Source organism: Paramisgurnus dabryanus, chromosome 1, assembly GCF_030506205.2.
Source record: "Paramisgurnus dabryanus chromosome 1, PD_genome_1.1, whole genome shotgun sequence".
Taxonomy (NCBI): Eukaryota; Metazoa; Chordata; class Actinopteri; order Cypriniformes; family Cobitidae; genus Paramisgurnus; species Paramisgurnus dabryanus.
In genome coordinates this window covers 66,321,578-66,339,905 of record NC_133337.1, presented here as the reverse complement: position 1 = coordinate 66,339,905, position 18,328 = coordinate 66,321,578, and the positions used below count along the sequence as shown (strand labels likewise).

Genomic DNA, 18,328 nt, shown 5'->3' with positions numbered 1-18,328 from the left:
CCGGGATCTGTATTAGGCCCGAACCCAGAACACCCACCCCCCCACCAGTATTCAGGTTAGGAAGTAACCAAGTAAGTGTGAGGAGACGGGGTGGTGGAGGGATGCTAAGAACTGTCGAAGGACGTGGGAGAGTTGGCTTAGGCTTCCACTCATGCCGATCAGGTGGACACCTGATTGCTGATTGTTGACAGCTGGTCGTAATTAGGAGATAGTTTGGCAGATTATTTGAACGTGCTCCTCTCGAACTTTGTTAATAAAACATCATGAGGCAGTTTCCCGGACAGGGATTGGACTAGTCCTAGACTTAAACACTTTTAAGAGCTCTCCAAACTGAAAACAACTTGCAGTGACATATCTTAAAATACATCATTGTTCTTTGTTTTACCTCAAAATGCACACTATATTTCCTAATTAAACTAAGGCCTAGTCCTGGATTAAGCTAATCCTGGTCCGAGAAACCGCCCACATATAATATAGTCGACAGCTCAATTGAGTTTCAGTTTCAACAAACCACCATTATGGTAATCAGTGTTTGAAATTCATCAGCTCATTTGCATTTAAAGGCACACACCCAAAAACAGCAAATTTTTGCTCACACCTATAAAGTGACAATTTTTGCATGCTATAATAAATGATCTGTGGAGTATTTTGAGCTAAAACTTCACATGTGTACTCTGGGTCACCAAAGACTTATTTTACATTTAAAAAAGTCTTGTCAAATGTCCCCTTTTCAACTTCATGATGATCAAGTTTCTAATAATTCTCAGTAACCTGCTGCCTACTGTATACCTATCAAAGCAAATACTCAAAATGAATTTTAATTTTCATTCATCAAACAGGCCATAGTATAGATTTATTACATAATTGCTTATATCTTCCTGTGGTTCTTGTGTTGGGGTGAATTGATAGTGCATCAGCTTTTCTTAAATCTGATCATTTTCTTGTGCTTTTTGTCTGCAGTTGATATCCTGGAAAGTTTTGATAACCACCCACCTCTCATACTCCCTGTGGATGGATTTGTTCTTGATCTAAAAAGACCGATCAGTGAAATGGATCTAGTTAAACAGCTGGGTCATTTTCAAAGGCTGATTAAAAAACTCACCGACCCAGATTCTGGTTCAAATTCCACAGAACCGCATCAGGTATACATGCGGCTTACTTTTTGTTAGACTAAACATTTTACCAACCAAGCTTTACGTGTACATTTTGTGCTAAATTAGACATGCATGCATTTCTTTGGCTGTGTGTGAAATATTCTCCAGTGCCCTTTTCACAGTACACTATTTGAGGGGACAGCCGTGTGTGGTGGAGTCCAAAATCTTAGTGGACACTGTCGAGTCATTTATTCTCATGTGTACATGGGATACAATAACAAGTGTACACTCAACAGCTTGACTCAACCTTTCCACTTTAAAGCTTGTGTCATATGAATTCCTACGTTTTGGTACAAGATACCAAATTTGTTCGGAAGGGTTGTGTGTGGGTTGTCATGTCAACATGTGTGTTCGTTGTGTCATGTGAACCTATGTGGATCTTGCATTATGCCAAAACACGTGCCTGCTGCACATGCGTCAGAAGGGTTTCTGATTAAAGAGAAGCTCATATTCACAAAATACTCGCAAGACACTAACTTAACACTAAACTCTGATTACACATGAGATTAAGCGGGTATCTGTCAAATGTGAGCATCTCTTTTATCTCTGTCTTTAAACTCCTTCAAAACATCTGTAGCAGGCACATAATTGACATGACGCATGATGCGCATAGGTTCATGCGCCAAACACATATTTTGACATGATGAGCCACACATGACAGGCTCACCACTCTTAACAAAAACAAATAGGCCAGTTCGTAGACTTAGTTAAATTAAGATGTTTAAGCCTCTTTTATAAATATGCCTTAGAAAAAGACATTACTGGTGTGTATCTTGAGACAAATCAATGGCACTGGCATTGTCTGTGAAACTGGTGGATAAAGTTTTTTCTGTTTCGCGTACAGATAGGGTGGCCATTCGTGCCAGTTCCGGCGGACACGTCCCGAACATGTTTTCGGGTGCGTTCTCTGGAAGTCACGTTGCTCAACCGCATACGTCATCGAGGTTCTCACATTTCAGTTAAAATACATTAGAAAATTAAGATTTATTTATTTTAAGACATACAATCATTGTAGTTTCACTTTTGGCTTGAAATGTAATGGTTGCTTTTCTGAAATTGAACCCGAAATATTAAACCTTGAGGACGTATGCGGTCGACCAACGCGACTTCCGGAGAACGCACCCGAAAACATGTTCGGGACGTGTCCAGCAGAACTGGCTGACAAAGCTGTCAAAACAGTCCTGTTCAGATGGATCCACAAAAATGGCCATGTTGTATTACCCATACCAAGCCAGTAGTTGGCGATGTTTGAACATGTAATAGGCATGAAGTCACTGTTTACACAAATGCACCTTTTTGTAGTTTATATGGAGATTATAATGGTTTAGTTTAAAAAACTTGCACTTTGAAATCCCCAAAATGTATATGAACAGCCAAAAGTTGCCATTTTATTACTTGGAGTCCTGTAAACGACGCAAATTCACTTCGCTCATTTACTTCTTTAAGTGCACTACATTTGTGAAGTAATGTACTAGGGAGTAGTGCATGAGTGTAAAGGGGGCTATTTTGGACACAGCCAAAAACTATATTGTAAATGACAGAATAAAGAATTTGCCTATTTCTGTGTTATTACAGCTCGTCTTCGCTGTACCAACAGAGGCCAAACTTACCAAACTGGAAGCTCATCCAACAGCGCATCTTGAACTTGGACACACGGAGAAAGTTTTTCATTGGGCTGGAACAAATGATTTGGGCTCTTGTGAAACTATTTTAACAAAGAAGCTTCAAAATCTTGAGTTACAGAGGAGAGGGTTGCATCCCAGCAGTGTGGAGAGCTCGGCCCCATTTTTACTTACACCACCAAACCCACTGCAAAACCTTGAGCTGATGGATCCTGAAACAGAGCATCAGGAGACGATATCACACCATCAGACCTCTAAATACCTTACTGAAATCAAACAAGAAGGTAGCAGGATTTTGTCTTCTTTGTTTTTAAATACATCTAATGTAAATAACCATTATGAGGTCAAGATGCTAAAATGGTGACATGTGTGTGAGTCAAAAAGGCTGTAACTAAAATTGTAATTCTAAAATGATATGTATAGCACAGCATGTACAAATATTAAGTTAGTATAAATGACACTTCAATTGGTCATATGCATTATGTGTTTGCCTTTTCAGTAAAGGATATGCAATGCTGCTTTAAAAGGTTTATTAGAGAGCAGGTTAGCTTTTGAAACTGTGGCAGGGCGTTTATGTTGTATATGCAGAAGGCTCACTAGATTTTATTGATGAATGCAATGCTTTTGATGCGTATCAGTTATTTAAATGAAAATAAGTTTAATGTGTTTTTGAAGGTAAGGGTGATGAGGAAGATGTGTTTGTGCTGGAGTTGCAGAGAGGATCATGTGGTTTGGGTCTGGCATTGGTAGATGGACAGGTCAGTGGATCAATAGACAAGCTTTAATCTGTTTTAATGTTTCAATGTTTGCATCATCCCTCTATATGCAATATTTTTAAAATGCACTTTTAGATGTTAAGTGCAGGGTTCCCACGGGTCCTTGAAAGTTTGTGAATCTGTGGGGAAAAATGAAGGCCCTGGGAAGTTTTTGAAAATATACATACATAGATACAGGTCATTGAAAGTGCTTGAATCTATTTTATGCAAGAAGTTTTCTGGGAAAAAAATCCATATTATTCCCCGTCTAGTGTAGGATAATATCATAAAAATTCTAGACTCTTTAAGCACACGTGCTAAACTGTTCGCTTTAAATGCTTATATCTTCTGTATGCGAATGTTGATTCATACCAATGCTTTTTTGCATAATTGTGTTTGACACATGAAAATGTCTCGGGTTATGTATGTAACTGAACAAGACGCTGCGTCTCCCTTGCCATACTTCCTGCATCCCTGTAATTCCGCCTTTGGCAATATTTCAAATAACAATATACTTTCTGGCTCCCGTGCCATCCTGTCTTTGTCGTTAAGCCTCACCATTGGTTGAATTTGATATACATATTCAGACGCCTGGGGGCGTTCCCAAAGTGTCACCGCAGTGACGCAGCGCAAGTTTCATCGAAAGGGATCTGTAACAATGTATCTTTAAAGGTAACATGATGTAACCTTGCTCTCACTTATACTGTAATGTGTCCCCACATTTAGTCCTTGATTTGAGGGTATTGGACCTGGAAAGTCCTTGAAAGGTCCTTGAATTTGAAGTTCACTAAGGTGTGGGAACCCTGTTGGTGTTATTGACTAATAGCAAAATAAATTGGAATACATAGTTGGCCATTGTAGGATATTATTTCTTGTGTGTCTATATTATACATTTTGCATCAGTCTTACCCATTAAACAGCTTATGGAAATCAAACACTAAATGACAATACGTGGCAATGAAATTCTTACTGTCTCGTTGTTTAGTATTGTATTTTTTCGTGGGCATATCATAATATTATATAAGTAGTATACAGTAATCTTTTTCTTAAACAGGAAACACCATTTAAAGTCAATGGAATATACATAAAATCTATAATGCCGGAATCTCCTGCTGCTTTGTCCCAGCGGCTGAGACCAGGGGATCGTATTCTAGCAGTGAATGGACTCAGTCTGGTTGGGGTGGACTACCAAACGTGAGTAAAATTACTATAGATTGAGCCAGGTACAGCTTTGTACCTTTATTTCTGACATTGTGCAATGCTCTACCAGGAAAACACAAGTGATGCATTAGGATTTTACAATTTTTTAATAAGTATTATATTAATTCTTACTCATTTATAAAGAACTTTTGTTATATTTTCTGTGTCACTAAAATCACTGTAATGTATTTTGTTTGTGTGTTTGCAGTGGCAGGGAGCTCATTCAGACATCAGGAGACAGGCCACGGTTACTTGTTGCCAAATCTGACAGAAATACAAGAGAAGCATAACATTCCTCCCACAAAACAACTTTTCTAAAATGTTTTACCAAATGATTTTATGTGTATATGTCTTTTATTTTATTGTTATATGTATGTGTGTGTGTGTGTGATTCATTAATTGAATTTTGAGATTAATGCAATTTGAGTTTGTTACCTGTTTGCCATCGGAGTCTTCTCTTTCTTGGTGCATCCTGCTGGTAAAGCCAATCGCCCCAAGCACCTCATCTGTATCAATATTATAATCAGAAAGCACAGATCATGATAAACACAAAAACTTTGACTGTTAGAATCTGTGATTGATTTAAATAAACTCCAACCGCAGGAAAGGGAACAATGACAGTACACAGGAAATTTGCCAGAGTAAAATTTACTCGATTTGAAGAAAATTTTACTCTATAACAGATAACATTTGGTCCCTCTCTAAAAAAAGTAAAAGTTACTCTTTTGATTGAGTTGCTTTTTTAGAGTTAATTATTCTCAATGTAGTGTTAATATTTTACTCTGTCATGTAATATTTGACTCTATGTAGTGTTTGTAAAAACAACTCTAGTACCATTTTACTCGGTTCAGAACTAAAAGAAATTGACTCCGTTACAATTTAACCCTATTTAGAGTAATTTCAGATTTACTCTTCCACAATTTACTTCCCCTCCGGAGTTGTTTTTCATCAATTATTAGTGAACTACAAAAAATAACCAACTCTGTCCAGAGTTATTCTTCTGAATTACAAAATTCACATTTTACCATCAAACAGCTCGAAAATGAAAAACATCAGTCTGAAACAAACCTGTAATTTCAGTAAAATTTTATTATCTTGCTAAAAACAGCACTATACATTTTATTTGTCAAGCCTCTTTTAAACAGCATTTTTTACAATTCATAACAACACTAAAATAATATAAATAGTGATAATACAACAGAGGAGATAAAGAATTACATAAAATAATATGGTACAATAAACAAAGCAGAAACAAACTACTACAAATACTGAAATGAGATATAGTTAAAGGAGACATTTCACAAGACTTTAAGATGTCAAATAAATATTTGCTGTCCCAGAGTATGTATGTGAAGTTTTAGCTCAAAATACCATATAGACAATTTATTGTAACATGTTAAAATTTACACTTTGTAGGTGTGAGCAAAAATGTGCAGTTGTTGTGTGTGTCCTTTTAAATGCAAATGAGCTGCACTAAATGGCAGTGGTTGAATAGTGCAGATTAAGAGGCGGTATTATTATAATAAGATCCCCTTCTTACATCACAAGGGGAGCCGAATTTCAATGAGCTATTTTTTCACATGCTTGCAAAGAATGGTTTATCAAAACTAAGTTGCTGGGTTTATCTTTTTCACATTTTCTCTGTTGATAGAAGCACTGGGAACCCAATTATAGCACTTTAACAGGGAAAAAGTCAGATTTTCATGATACACTGTAAAAAATAAATTGTTGGCTCAATGAATTATTTTTTAGTAACTACTTCCACAGAAATTTTACGTTCACTCAATTTCTGACTCCAAAGTGTTATCTGGATTGATGTTTTTTAGTTGGCCTAATTTTGACTCAAATATAAAAAAGTATGTTTGCTCAACTAGCTTTATAGCTCATTCAACTAAAATGTTTTAATCAGTTAAATCTTTAAAAACTTACAGCAAAGTCTCTGTCAATGAAATTTTAAGTATTTACTCAATGTTTTATGTGTTACTTCAATTAATATTTATTATTTGGGAATTTTTAATAAACTTTTTAAAATTATTTATCAAATAATTTATGCTGGTGTTGTTAACAAATAATTAACTTCAGTCACATAAAAACAGAAGCTTTATTCACTTATCATACAGACTGAACATAAAGCACTCCAAAGTCAGTCAGAACATCTGCAGGGCCATTAAGGAGAACTTCTTTCACCATGTATCTCTGGTCTGCCTCTCTCCACATCATCACCGCTCTGGTTTGATAAACAGAGGAATATAAATACACACACACACACATACATAAATACATGTTTAATATAATAAAGCTTGACGGTGAAAGACTTTATACCCTAAAATTGCCAAATTTCCCTCAGACGTCACACGTAATTGAATTAAACACTATTGGGCGGTTTTCTCGGACAGGACTTATCACTGACTAAAATACTGACATCTCTTAACATATGAGTGCTATTGTTTTGTCTCAAATGCACGCCAGTATTGTATTTTATAAGGTTTGTTTGTAAAAATGTCCCAATTATAATTAAGAGGGAGTAATAAACCCTGTCCGGTAATCTTAACTAAAATAGCTCCACTTTAACTCGGACACATAACATAACACACCTTTATATAACTTATATCTTTACAAAAACGTCAAGTATTTGCGTCTTTGCCAATTAATAGTCTAAAATTAACATTTATTTACAAACACTTACCTGACGTGAACTTGAGGAAACGGCTGTTGACTTGTGTCCTTGTGTAAAACAGTGAGTGATTCCTGCTGTTAGGTGCGGATTGATCTCAGATAAAATGACCTGTGATCCAGATCCTTCCGAGTTCAGACATTTTAAATTAAAAACTCACGCACATACTGTACATACACACGCGCGCGCGAGTGGGTCGCACGCGCACACGGGTACACACACGGGTATATTTAGAAGTTTTATTTAAGATTGTTATGATATTGGGACTATTTCTCCATCCGCTCCTTCAGCTCTGAAGTTCAAATTCGCATGCTGTCCGGTTATAACAAATGTAAAAGATATGAAACATCACTTAACAGCCATTTCAATTAAGTGCAATCCTAAAATATGATTTAAAACATAACCCTTTCATTGTTAAGTATGAGAAATTAAAATGAATTAAATCACGTTTAAACGCCACAGAGATATCTGAGCCAGCAGTCGATTTCTGATGCACTTGCCAAGGCGAGGCTGCGCTGGGCGGGGTGTGAGCACTTAAGCGCCGGTGATTTTCTGGAGCTCATATTGAGCTCATATGGAGCTCCGTCCGAAATTTTCCGAGCACATTTTTAAATAGACGCTATCTTTATTAACCGACCGCATATTTAAACTTTAAGCACATACATTCACGCCTGAACAACTCAAATAACAGTAATATTAGGAGCATTTTGTTGTCAGGAAACAAAGCTGTCATAAGTCCACATATTGACCTGATTTGTCTTAATTAGTTCAGTCAACACTAGCCATTCTGAATGTTGATTGGATTTGAAAATAACCATTCATTTAATGTTTTAAACACAGATTTATCTAGACTTAAAATAATATGTCTTCTCAACTAGCTCAAACAAAAACATTGGTTTAACTTATATATTTTTGCCCGTCCAACATTTCATTAATTGGATTTTTTACAGTGTAGGTCCCCTTTAAACTTTATTTACAATATATAAACCATATGTTTGTTATCAGAGTCCCAAATTAAAACAAGTTAAAAGTGTAAATCTGCAACTCACGTACTACGCCCTTGTGAAAACCCAGCTGAAAAAGAAGTACACTTCAATAATGTACTGAAAGTGCTCTCTTTTCGCACACTAATTTTGTACTTAAGGACCTTTGGGTTCCTGTAAAACAAACATTTCACCTTTTAAGTGCTTTTTACCAATTAACAGAAGCCATCAAATAGACTTAAAATTACCCCATAATAACACAAATAAAGTATGACAACTAGGCAAGCGACACTCAAGAACCAACAAGACTCATAATAATTGATGTGGAGCTGTATGCTATTTAAGGCTGAACAGAGTAATATTTTTATATTTGCATTGAATGTTACTTTAAATGAAGTGCCTCAAATGCTAATGAAATTACAGAAGACTATACTTACACTATTTACACAGTAAAGGAAGCTGGGATTTTCTTGAAATAATGCTTGCAATAACATAAGTGCAGCATTCCTCACCAGACCTACAAAGATACAAATTATTGTACATTAGGTACAGAAATCAATTACAGGGACATTTTACTCAAAAAAGAAAACTCATTATTTCAAACGTTCACGGCTTTCTTTCTTCAACAGAACACAAACACAAAAAAGATTTTGAAGAATGTCTGTAACCGAACAACTCTGGTAGCAATTTAATGGACACAAAACCAATGCAGGTCAATGGGCACCATTGTTGTTCGATTACCATACTTTTTCAAAATATCTTCTGTTGTGTTCTGCTGAAGAAAGTGACGACAATTTTCATTTGTGGGTAAACTAACTCTTTCTCAGCCAGCATCTCTTAATTAACAAGTTAACTCTTCAATGGCAAGGAAAAAGTTTATACTAACATTATTTTCATATTTTCACTTACACAATTTATAGGTGCTAGAACCTTTACATTGACAATGCAAATAAGGCTACTTTACACTGTGCAAAGAACAAGCATATGATGTAGTTACCTTCTGTGCTTTCCTATGCTGTTCCAATGAGATTGGCGTAGAGATGTTTTTTACTTCCTTCTTTTGCACTCCATATGATGTTTGGGGCCATTTTATTTAGAGATGTATCCATGTTCTTCACCAAGTCTGTTCCAAACTTCATTGTCATTTCATGCAGCATCTTAAAACACAAAATCTTTATATATACACTTTCAGACAAAAGTTCCTTAAAGTCTACATTAACTTGAGGTTGCAATTGACTAGTGATGTATTTTTCAAAACACAATGTTCAATAAAAAAATAGTGTGAAATATACAGAATTTAAATTAAGTCCTCAAATACTTTACAGTCTTTAATGCTAAATTCTAAATGAAATACATAAGAATTATCATTAAAGCTACAAAACACAGATTTCTTTTATTTTGCTCTTTGATGAACATTAGTGACAGAAGTCAGGTTTACGAGGTCCCTTTAAGCACCTTACCTTTTTGCATCAATGGGGTTTATATTTTAAAGCCAGTGACGTGTCATCTACTGACCATTTATTAACCATCTGTGAGGGGAAGGAAAAAAGCATAAATTACACTTCACAAACCAAATACGTATAAAAACCTGAACACGTTTGGTTTTTAAAACATTTGAATGTTAAATGTAAGTGTCTTAACAGCTACCATCACATTAATTCATTGTGTGCATCACAGAAAACATGCATATCTAGACTTGTTGCGGATACGAACGCTGCACTGCAATCGTGCATTTTTATACAGACCGGCGGAATGTTCTGAAATGTGGCCAGCAGTTTCCACTTTCCTTCCTTCATAGCTCCAACCCTGATAAAACACTCGTGAACAAGCGAAAAATACTCACGGAATATGTGTAAAACTGCGACAAACATTTACATATCATTTCCCTTCCACCGTCTTCCACCCGGTTCCCTTGACCACGCGCTTCATTGAAATTACACTCGAATTTCGTCTCCTTACAACACAGCTGTCTTATTGTGATTGGCAATTTAATTTAAAATGACAAAGAAATAAAGCAGGACAGTAACGTAATTCATTAAAACCCGGAACAAAATTTATTTGACAGAGCTTTTATAACTGACGGTTGACAAAGCCTGTCAGAGCTTTAACGTTACCAGCAGTATTTTTTAACTGAGGTAAATATCAGTGCTGGGCAAGCTACTTGGAAAATGTAGAGAGCTAAGCTACCAGTTACTTCACATCTTCTCTACACTGAAGCTACCCCCCTGGGAAATGTAGCAAGCTAAGCTACATCAATAGTAGCTTGCTACATCCAAGCTGCTTTTTTATTTTTAACCAGTTTTATTATGTAATTATTTATTCAGTTTCAATTGATCATTTTGGTAATTATAGGCAATACAAGCATAATGTAGGCCTAGGTACTTCACATTTTGGGGCTGTTTGCTGGACTTATCCTACTCCCAGAATTAAATGCATGTTTGAGCTGCCTTTTTTCAAAAACACCTGGCCCTGACATATCTTAACACAAGGGTCTCCAACGTGGGCCCACAGGCAGCAGGTACGCGTCTGTGAGGTGCCCGCCAAAGCACATTCTATTAATCGTTTCAATTGTAATATTTATTACATGTTTTTATATGAGCTTGGCTTGATGACATAACCCAGTCAGAGGTAGAGCACGAGTCTTCACAGAATGCGAGTGGTAATGTTTTGTATGAATGAAGGCTGCACAACTCGAAAATACGGAACAAACGACATCCTGTGTCGATTCAAATGACGCGCTTATTCTCAAATTCAGGACGACTTCAGAAATGTTACCTCACTACTTGGTCAAAAAAAAGAGTTTAGCTACTGAAAAGCTATTTGATTTAGAAAGCAGCTAAGCTACCACCAAGCTACCGAAAAATGTAGTTAAACTACTAGCTTTGCTACTTGTAGTGAAGCTACTGCCCAGCACTGGTAAATATAATAAATGTAGCTTTTAGTATCACTATTTAGCACAAGACCTACTCTAACAAAATAAATATTAACTAATTATACTAAATATTTCAGTAATATCGTTTCAAAAATGTAGAAAGTTTACTTACCTATAGTACCAACTGAAGTACACAAACAGAAATCCCGGTCCGGAGTCCGAACTCCTCAGTTTAAAAAAAAAAACTGTCACGTCTCGAGGCTCATCTTCGCTTATGGTGCAACGCATATATACGCCACCAGAGGGCACTATTGCGATTATTTGTTTTTAATGCCCCTTCAGGTTAAATTAAACATTGACAATATAGAATGTACAAAATAAAGAAAACACCTGGTTATTCACCAAAAATGCAAACTGCACTGTAAATTTCATGCTAATGTACAAACTTGCATAAAAAAAGCTCACAGGAAATAAATCATACAATAAATATGAATAGCCTATTTGTTGACTCTCTCTTTCTTTGACCACAGCCTATTGACACAAAAAGGTTTGTGAATGAGTTGTGTAGGTCTGTAATTATTGTGTAATCTTTAGTTTACACTTCAGTCACAAAACGTGAATTATAGAACCATTTTAATAAAAATGGTTCTTTGCCCTCCAAGGGTTCTATATAGAACCCTTTTTTGGAAAAAGGTTCTATTGGCCAAGTGGTTCTATATAGAACCTCAAGGAACCTTTTTTTTTTTAGAGCAGGGTTCACCAAATGGCGGACCCCGGTCCGAATCCGGACCGCAAGATGCGTCGTTCCGGACCGCAAATCCTTTTGACGCAATGAAATAAATAAAAAGCAAATACTTTTTAACGTTATTATAAAATCCTTTTTATATCAGGCACTTAAAGGGAGCTCAGTAGCGCTATTTGGGTCCTACACTGACCCAGGTTTGAGTGCTGCGCGCCGAGACGAACAATCACAGACAGATGTGCAGTGAAGAGAGCAGAGAGTGAAAAACAATGGCATTCTCATAAATTAGGAAAGTTGGTGCTGAAAACTTCTTTTTTGAGGTGGGTGGAAAAATACGCATTTATTATTTCTCATTTGCTCGGAGTCTGTTGCGGTTGTCAAAAGTGGTAACATTAAACGCTATTACAAAACTAAACATAGACACTTTGAGGAAACTTACCCTCAGCAGTACGAGGGAAGGGTGCGAAAAATAAATGAACTAAAAGCCCAGTCTGAGCGACCCACACGGGTCCTCACTCACTTCCACCCAAAAACGAGCCTATGAGTGTTCACTGAAAATACAGTGGATTTTAGGAAAGCTTAACAAGCCCGTTCAGATGGGGAAATAGTGCATGGATGCTGCGTGAAACATTTTTAGATGGAAAAGACAGACATGAAGTGAGGAAAATAATATTTAAAATGTTAGCTGGAAAGGACAAAGCAATTTATCCCACTAAAGTTCTCAGTCAGATTAATGTATGCAAGTTAACATAAATGTAATGTGATTTTTTTTTTAAACTAGGAAGATTATGCTTCCATCTTTAAGTTAAAGGGCCCATGTCACAGGACTTTTTTAAGATGTCAAATACATCTTTGGTGTCCCCAGAGCACATGTGTGAAGTTTTAGCTCAAAATACCATATAAATAATTTATTATAGCATGTTAAAATTGCCACTTTGTAGGTGTGTGCAAAAATGTGCCGTTTTGGGTGTGTCCTCTAAAATGCACATGTGCAGATCAAGTGCAAACACTGATCACAATGATGGTGGTTTGTTGAAATTGAAACTCAATTGTTCTGTGAATTATTTTCTCTCTGCACTAAATGGCAGTGCTGTGGTTGGATTAAGGGGTTGGATTATTATAATAAGAGCTCCTTATGACATCATAAGGAGAGCCAAATTTCAACGACCTATTTTTTCATGTGCTTGTAGATAATGGTTTACCAAAACTAAGTTACTGGGTTGATCTTTTTCAAATTTTCTAGGTTGATAGCATCACTAGGGACCCAATCATAGCACTTAAACATGGAAAAAGTCAGATTTTCATGTCATGGCCCCTTTAAACTCAGTTTAACCTGATTTATTTCATTTGAGCTTATTTACATTTTTATAGACTTAAAGGAACAGTACAAATTAAGAGAGAAAATCCATATGAATTAAGAGAGATTATTCAGAATACATGATAACTTACATTTTGTTCAATAAAAGCAAAGATTTACACTAATTTCTTTAGTCTGGTGAAAGCCGTCAATTTATGTTTTTACGTGCAGTACATAATTGTCCAGACCTTGGCTTGGAGGAGGGTTCATTTCTGGACCTCAAGCTATTTTAATTGAAGACCCCTGTTTTAGAGTGTACACAATCAGAACTCGTTACATATTTCTGAAGGAGGGACTTCATAGAACAATGAAGACATCAGCCTTTTTTGAGGACAGTGAAAACAGCGGTATACAGATAAGTAAATTGTGTGAAAAAATACCAAGTTTTTTTTACACGTGAATCCTTGAACACGTGTTATAATGTGCACTGTAAACACAATCAAAGCTTCAAAAACACAGAAAGAACGGGACCTTTAAATCACAAAGACTGAGAGGCAACAGGTACTTACATAACTAAGCTTGCTCCTGGGGTCAGCAAAGCATGGGAATATGGAGATAATACCCTTTGCACATTCTTCCTTCAAACTTCGGTAAGGGGAAGATCTACAAACAGAAACATAAACCAATTACAACCCGTAACATCGTAAACATCAATTTACAAAGTAGTGTATGAACAACCTACCCATGTTCCTTTGTTAATTGTGCCACCAAGATTTTCACCATGTCACGTCTTTGGCCATCCGAAAGACTTTGTGTGAGCGTATTCCTTTATAACCTTCTCGCCTCCAGGGCTGCCCTTTAGGATATTTTCGATCATCTGGAGGGGGATTATGTTAAATAGAGCAGAGATGAGAAATGATTAACTGACAAGTGTATACTTTATACCCTAGTCAACATTTGAGGTGGATCAAAAAAGTTTAAATTTGGTTTTAAGCTTTTAAAGTTTTTAACCACTGTAAATGTTGACTAGTGTATTTTCAAATATTCTTACATATTTAAGTATAGATTTAATTCGGAGGCAAATTTGGTGATTCTTACCTGGACTAGATGACGTTCCTCGGCTTGATTTTTTTCAGGAGGATTTCTAATCAACACTGCGGTCCCATCAGACTCTGACGTGCCCTCAGTATTAGATAAATAATCTTCAATATAATCCATATCAATAGTTAGATTATCTGTTCATACAATTTTGATGGCATGCTATTGAGAATTAGTCCAACTGACATATTAGCATATGCAAATCAGTGAATTGGTGAACACTGCTAAAAAAAACTTGATAAGCATGTCAAAACAATTTACCATCAAGGCTTGTTGTGCTTTCTGGGATGAAAATTTCTAGGACACCAAAGTCTGGTCATGTCAGCAGATATTATTCCTCATCAACCTCTGTCTTTAAGTCATCAAAGACATTCATTGTAGGAAGATTAAACTTCTTGGCAACTGAAAAAAGACAAACCATTGGCAAATAGACAAAGGCCAGCAATGCCAAATTAACAAGTTATTATTAAGTTATTTTTATACCCTTCAGGTACAATCATACACTTATATTACTATTAAAAATGTTTTAGAGGAAAGTATTAACTCTTACCACATTCAAAAATGTGTCAAATGGTTGTGAAGAGAAAATATATTTATTGCTGTCTTTGAACTTTACTCTGACAACGTTGTTGGTTTGCATCCTGAAAGAAACCAAAAACACAAAGTTAAACATAATACCTTATAAGAAACAAATCACATTACTGTCCGAAAAGACATAACATTAATGCACACATCAATCTGGCTAACGTTAACCTTTACCGAGTCACATGTGGTGCACAATTCCAGACCCTCGTCAGTTTAACTTCACTTTAATTTGACAATGTTGTTGGTTTACATCCTGAAGCAACCAGAAACACAAAGTTAAACATCATACTTTAAGTTACAAGCTCACGTTATCGTCCGAAAGGGATAATGCAAACCAAACTGACTAACGCTCACTTAACTCTTTACTGAGTCAAATACATGTGGTGCAGTGGTGTAGTGTAGTCTACGTGATACGCAGGTATACGCCGTATACCCATAGACATCATATAGGTAGACGCCCTATCGACCGCTACTGCCTACTGGCGCGGTGAGATATGGGGCCGCCATCTTAGATCGGTCACCCGCTCCACTCAGTGTAATCTGTATTACTGGTGGATTGAGCTATCAGCGCATTTAATTAATCATATCTCAGTGAATACCGAACAGATTTTCACGCGGGTTTTTTGCTGCAAAGGTCATTCATGGAGCTATGATATAGGACACATGGTTCGGCGTATTTTAACCCCTTATGTGCCGCAAATCCCGTTTGAGTGGGGGTGACAATGTGATGTACATCTTTAAATGAATATTTCTCTGGGATTCTTTGGGCTAGAAACCTAATCTTGGTCTTGTTTTAAAGAAGACAATTTAGGGTTTTTCACAATTGAGTTAGAACGTAAAAATATTAAATATAAATATTTTTATAGCCGTTTACCTTTATTTTAATATATCAAATTATGCAGTAACATATTAATTTATAAATAAAATTACATAAAAGTTAATGTTTCACACAATAAATAATGTTAACATGAAGCAATATGTCTCAAGTAGTTGTGATCCAAATCACAAAAAAAATGATGTTTGGGTCACAATTTTAATGGGTTTTACCAACAACTGCCACTAGATTTTGCCACATACTCTTGTACTCTTGTATACTCACAAACTAATAAATTACTGTCACCGCAATATTATTCATGCAAAAAGATTTTGAAATATTAAAACTACATTCTGAGAGCTTTCCGGTGATATATAGCTTGCCATGATTTTTTAGGTTTAGAGTAGGGTTTTAGTGTTATATGCAAAAACAAATTTGGCCTACCTGTGGGCCCGTAACATTTTTAGAAACTGACTCTCATTGTGTCATAATTTTCCCCAAATGGTAATGAAATATGAAAATTATACTATTTGAGCTTTCCAACAATATATAGTTTGTCAATATTTAGGTTTAGAATCTTAGTGTTACCAACACTAATGTGGACAGCGCCACTTAATGTTCATAGTAGGAATGAATGAATATTCACTAAACAGTAATAAAATATTCTGATATAAGATATAAAGTGAGTCCAAAATCAAAATATGTGGTGTAGGACATAAGATATTTTATAAATCACACACTATAAATATGACAAAGATGCAGAAACAGATAGTTGCAATAAAATAAGACTTTTTAATATGGTGAAGAAACAATTTAAAATGATTTGTAAACCCCCCCACACACACACGCGCACGCACGCACGCACGCACACACACACACACCCCTGAAAGAGGACTGTTTTCCAGAGATTCTTTCCCGTGCTCCCTTTCTGTAGTTCAAGAGAGGTGAGTTTGGCAACATGGTGGAGCCTTATCTTTAAAAACACAGACACAACCAGTGACAACGAGTCAGACTGATAGTTGTCGATTCCAAACCGAGTCTACTCAATGTCCTCCCTACGAAGGAAAACATCCTCTGTTTTTTAAAGCTCGGCGGATCACGCAGCTCACAGCACCTTATAATAATAATAATAATAATAATAATAATACACATTTATATAGCGCTTTACACAATACTCACAACAGATAAACTCTTGTAATTATTACTTTACTTTACCCCACTCTCCTTGCAGGGTGAACAGCGGCTGGTGCAGTAAACATAGCCTAGCGAACGTTAGCTGGCTACGATTTCAGTACAGTAAAATCAATAAGCTGGCTCTTTCTTCAATTTTCTGGTAATATTCTATTCACAAAATACAACCAATAGTACCGCGATGTTAAAAAGTACTTGTGAAAATAATCCTCCGGGCTCTATTTGCGATCGTCCGCCGATTAGAACAGGAAAATGCTCCACAGTGCTCTGACATCTTATCTGCTGCCATGCAACGAAACTAGGAGAACGACCGGTTTAAGATGGCCGCCGTATTTCTCAGTCCCCAGCGGCCAATAGGGCATCTAGTCTTCTATATGATATCTATGCGTATACCCACTAGAAATTGTCAAGGATTTCCGTATACCCACTAAAAATAGCGTGAGGATGCGTAACAGCATGGTTTTGTGACATTTTTAAAGTTTAGTCATAATATAGATGTGAAGCATTGACCATTAGCATGCTACACTTCCTACTTTAGCGGGTTGAAATACATATTAGGCTATATACTTCATGCCGAACTGCGCGATCCGATCGGCGTATGAATTTCTATGAAATCAGATTACTATAGTGACGCGAGTGACAGCAAAGTACCGCGAGAGAGACTCCAGTTATCACATGGAGAAATCTGCTTTGACTCGCTCTCGCGGTACTTTGACATCACCAAGAGGTCTGCTTAGCGCCAAATGAAGTCGAACCTGCAGTGTAGCTGCTCACTCGACACTGTAAACAAACAGTCCAGAGAAGTGAACGAGTGCTGCAACATAAAATCCATAGAGTTTACAACGCACATGTGAGTAAACAACATTTAAATCATCAGTCCAGTTTATTACTTTATCTGGAGGTAAGGCTCCAAATGCAATAAAATAAGCCCTTGATAATATCCTGATGGTTTTTAACTGCAATTCAGTTCCTCTGCATGTTTGCTTGTGCTTCACAGTGTTAAACTTCCATTCTCTGTGTTCATTTATATATCTACGTTCAAGATGTATATGATCTTAAACTTCTGTTTGGTTTGGGTGTCTAATATTAGGCTACATGATGGTCTTGTAATAATAATTATGTGTATAAGCCTATTTTCATTTTTAGACAATGCTTATATTATATGCAAAAATAAGCTTTTATATCAATGACTATGCAAATTAGAGTTAATTCATGGTCATCTTAAATGTGTATTCATTAAAAACATTTAACCATTAAATTACACATGGTAATTTAATGGTCGACCTCATAAAACGAGCGTTTAAAGAAACAAAAGTGGAAACAGGCAACTTTTCATAGTAC

General features: G+C 36.3%; 1 protein-coding gene and 1 long non-coding RNA gene across 3 annotated transcripts in view; one reads left to right on the top strand and one right to left on the bottom strand.

Moving 5' to 3' along the window:
* Positions 1-7,099, top strand: part of radil2b (Ras association and DIL domains 2b) — a 30,710-nt gene extending 23,611 nt beyond the window's left edge. For both annotated transcript variants that reach the window (XM_065253518.2, XM_065253517.2), the window contains exons 12-16: positions 961-1,142; positions 2,730-3,060; positions 3,452-3,534; positions 4,586-4,725; positions 4,940-7,099. In XM_065253518.2, coding sequence (XP_065109590.1) covers positions 961-1,142; positions 2,730-3,060; positions 3,452-3,534; positions 4,586-4,725; positions 4,940-5,021 — 818 coding nt within the window. In that variant the 3' untranslated portion in view covers positions 5,022-7,099. The remainder of the gene's footprint in view (positions 1-960; positions 1,143-2,729; positions 3,061-3,451; positions 3,535-4,585; positions 4,726-4,939) is intronic.
* Positions 5,103-17,374, bottom strand: LOC141282643 (uncharacterized). Its single transcript, XR_012337544.1, has 8 exons — positions 17,012-17,374; positions 15,157-15,235; positions 14,948-15,038; positions 14,659-14,799; positions 14,398-14,501; positions 14,042-14,176; positions 13,869-13,962; positions 5,103-5,237 (listed from the first exon to the last, which is right to left on the bottom strand). It is a non-coding gene; the product is annotated as an uncharacterized lncRNA (long non-coding RNA).
* Between the last annotated feature and the right edge of the window lie 954 nt (positions 17,375-18,328).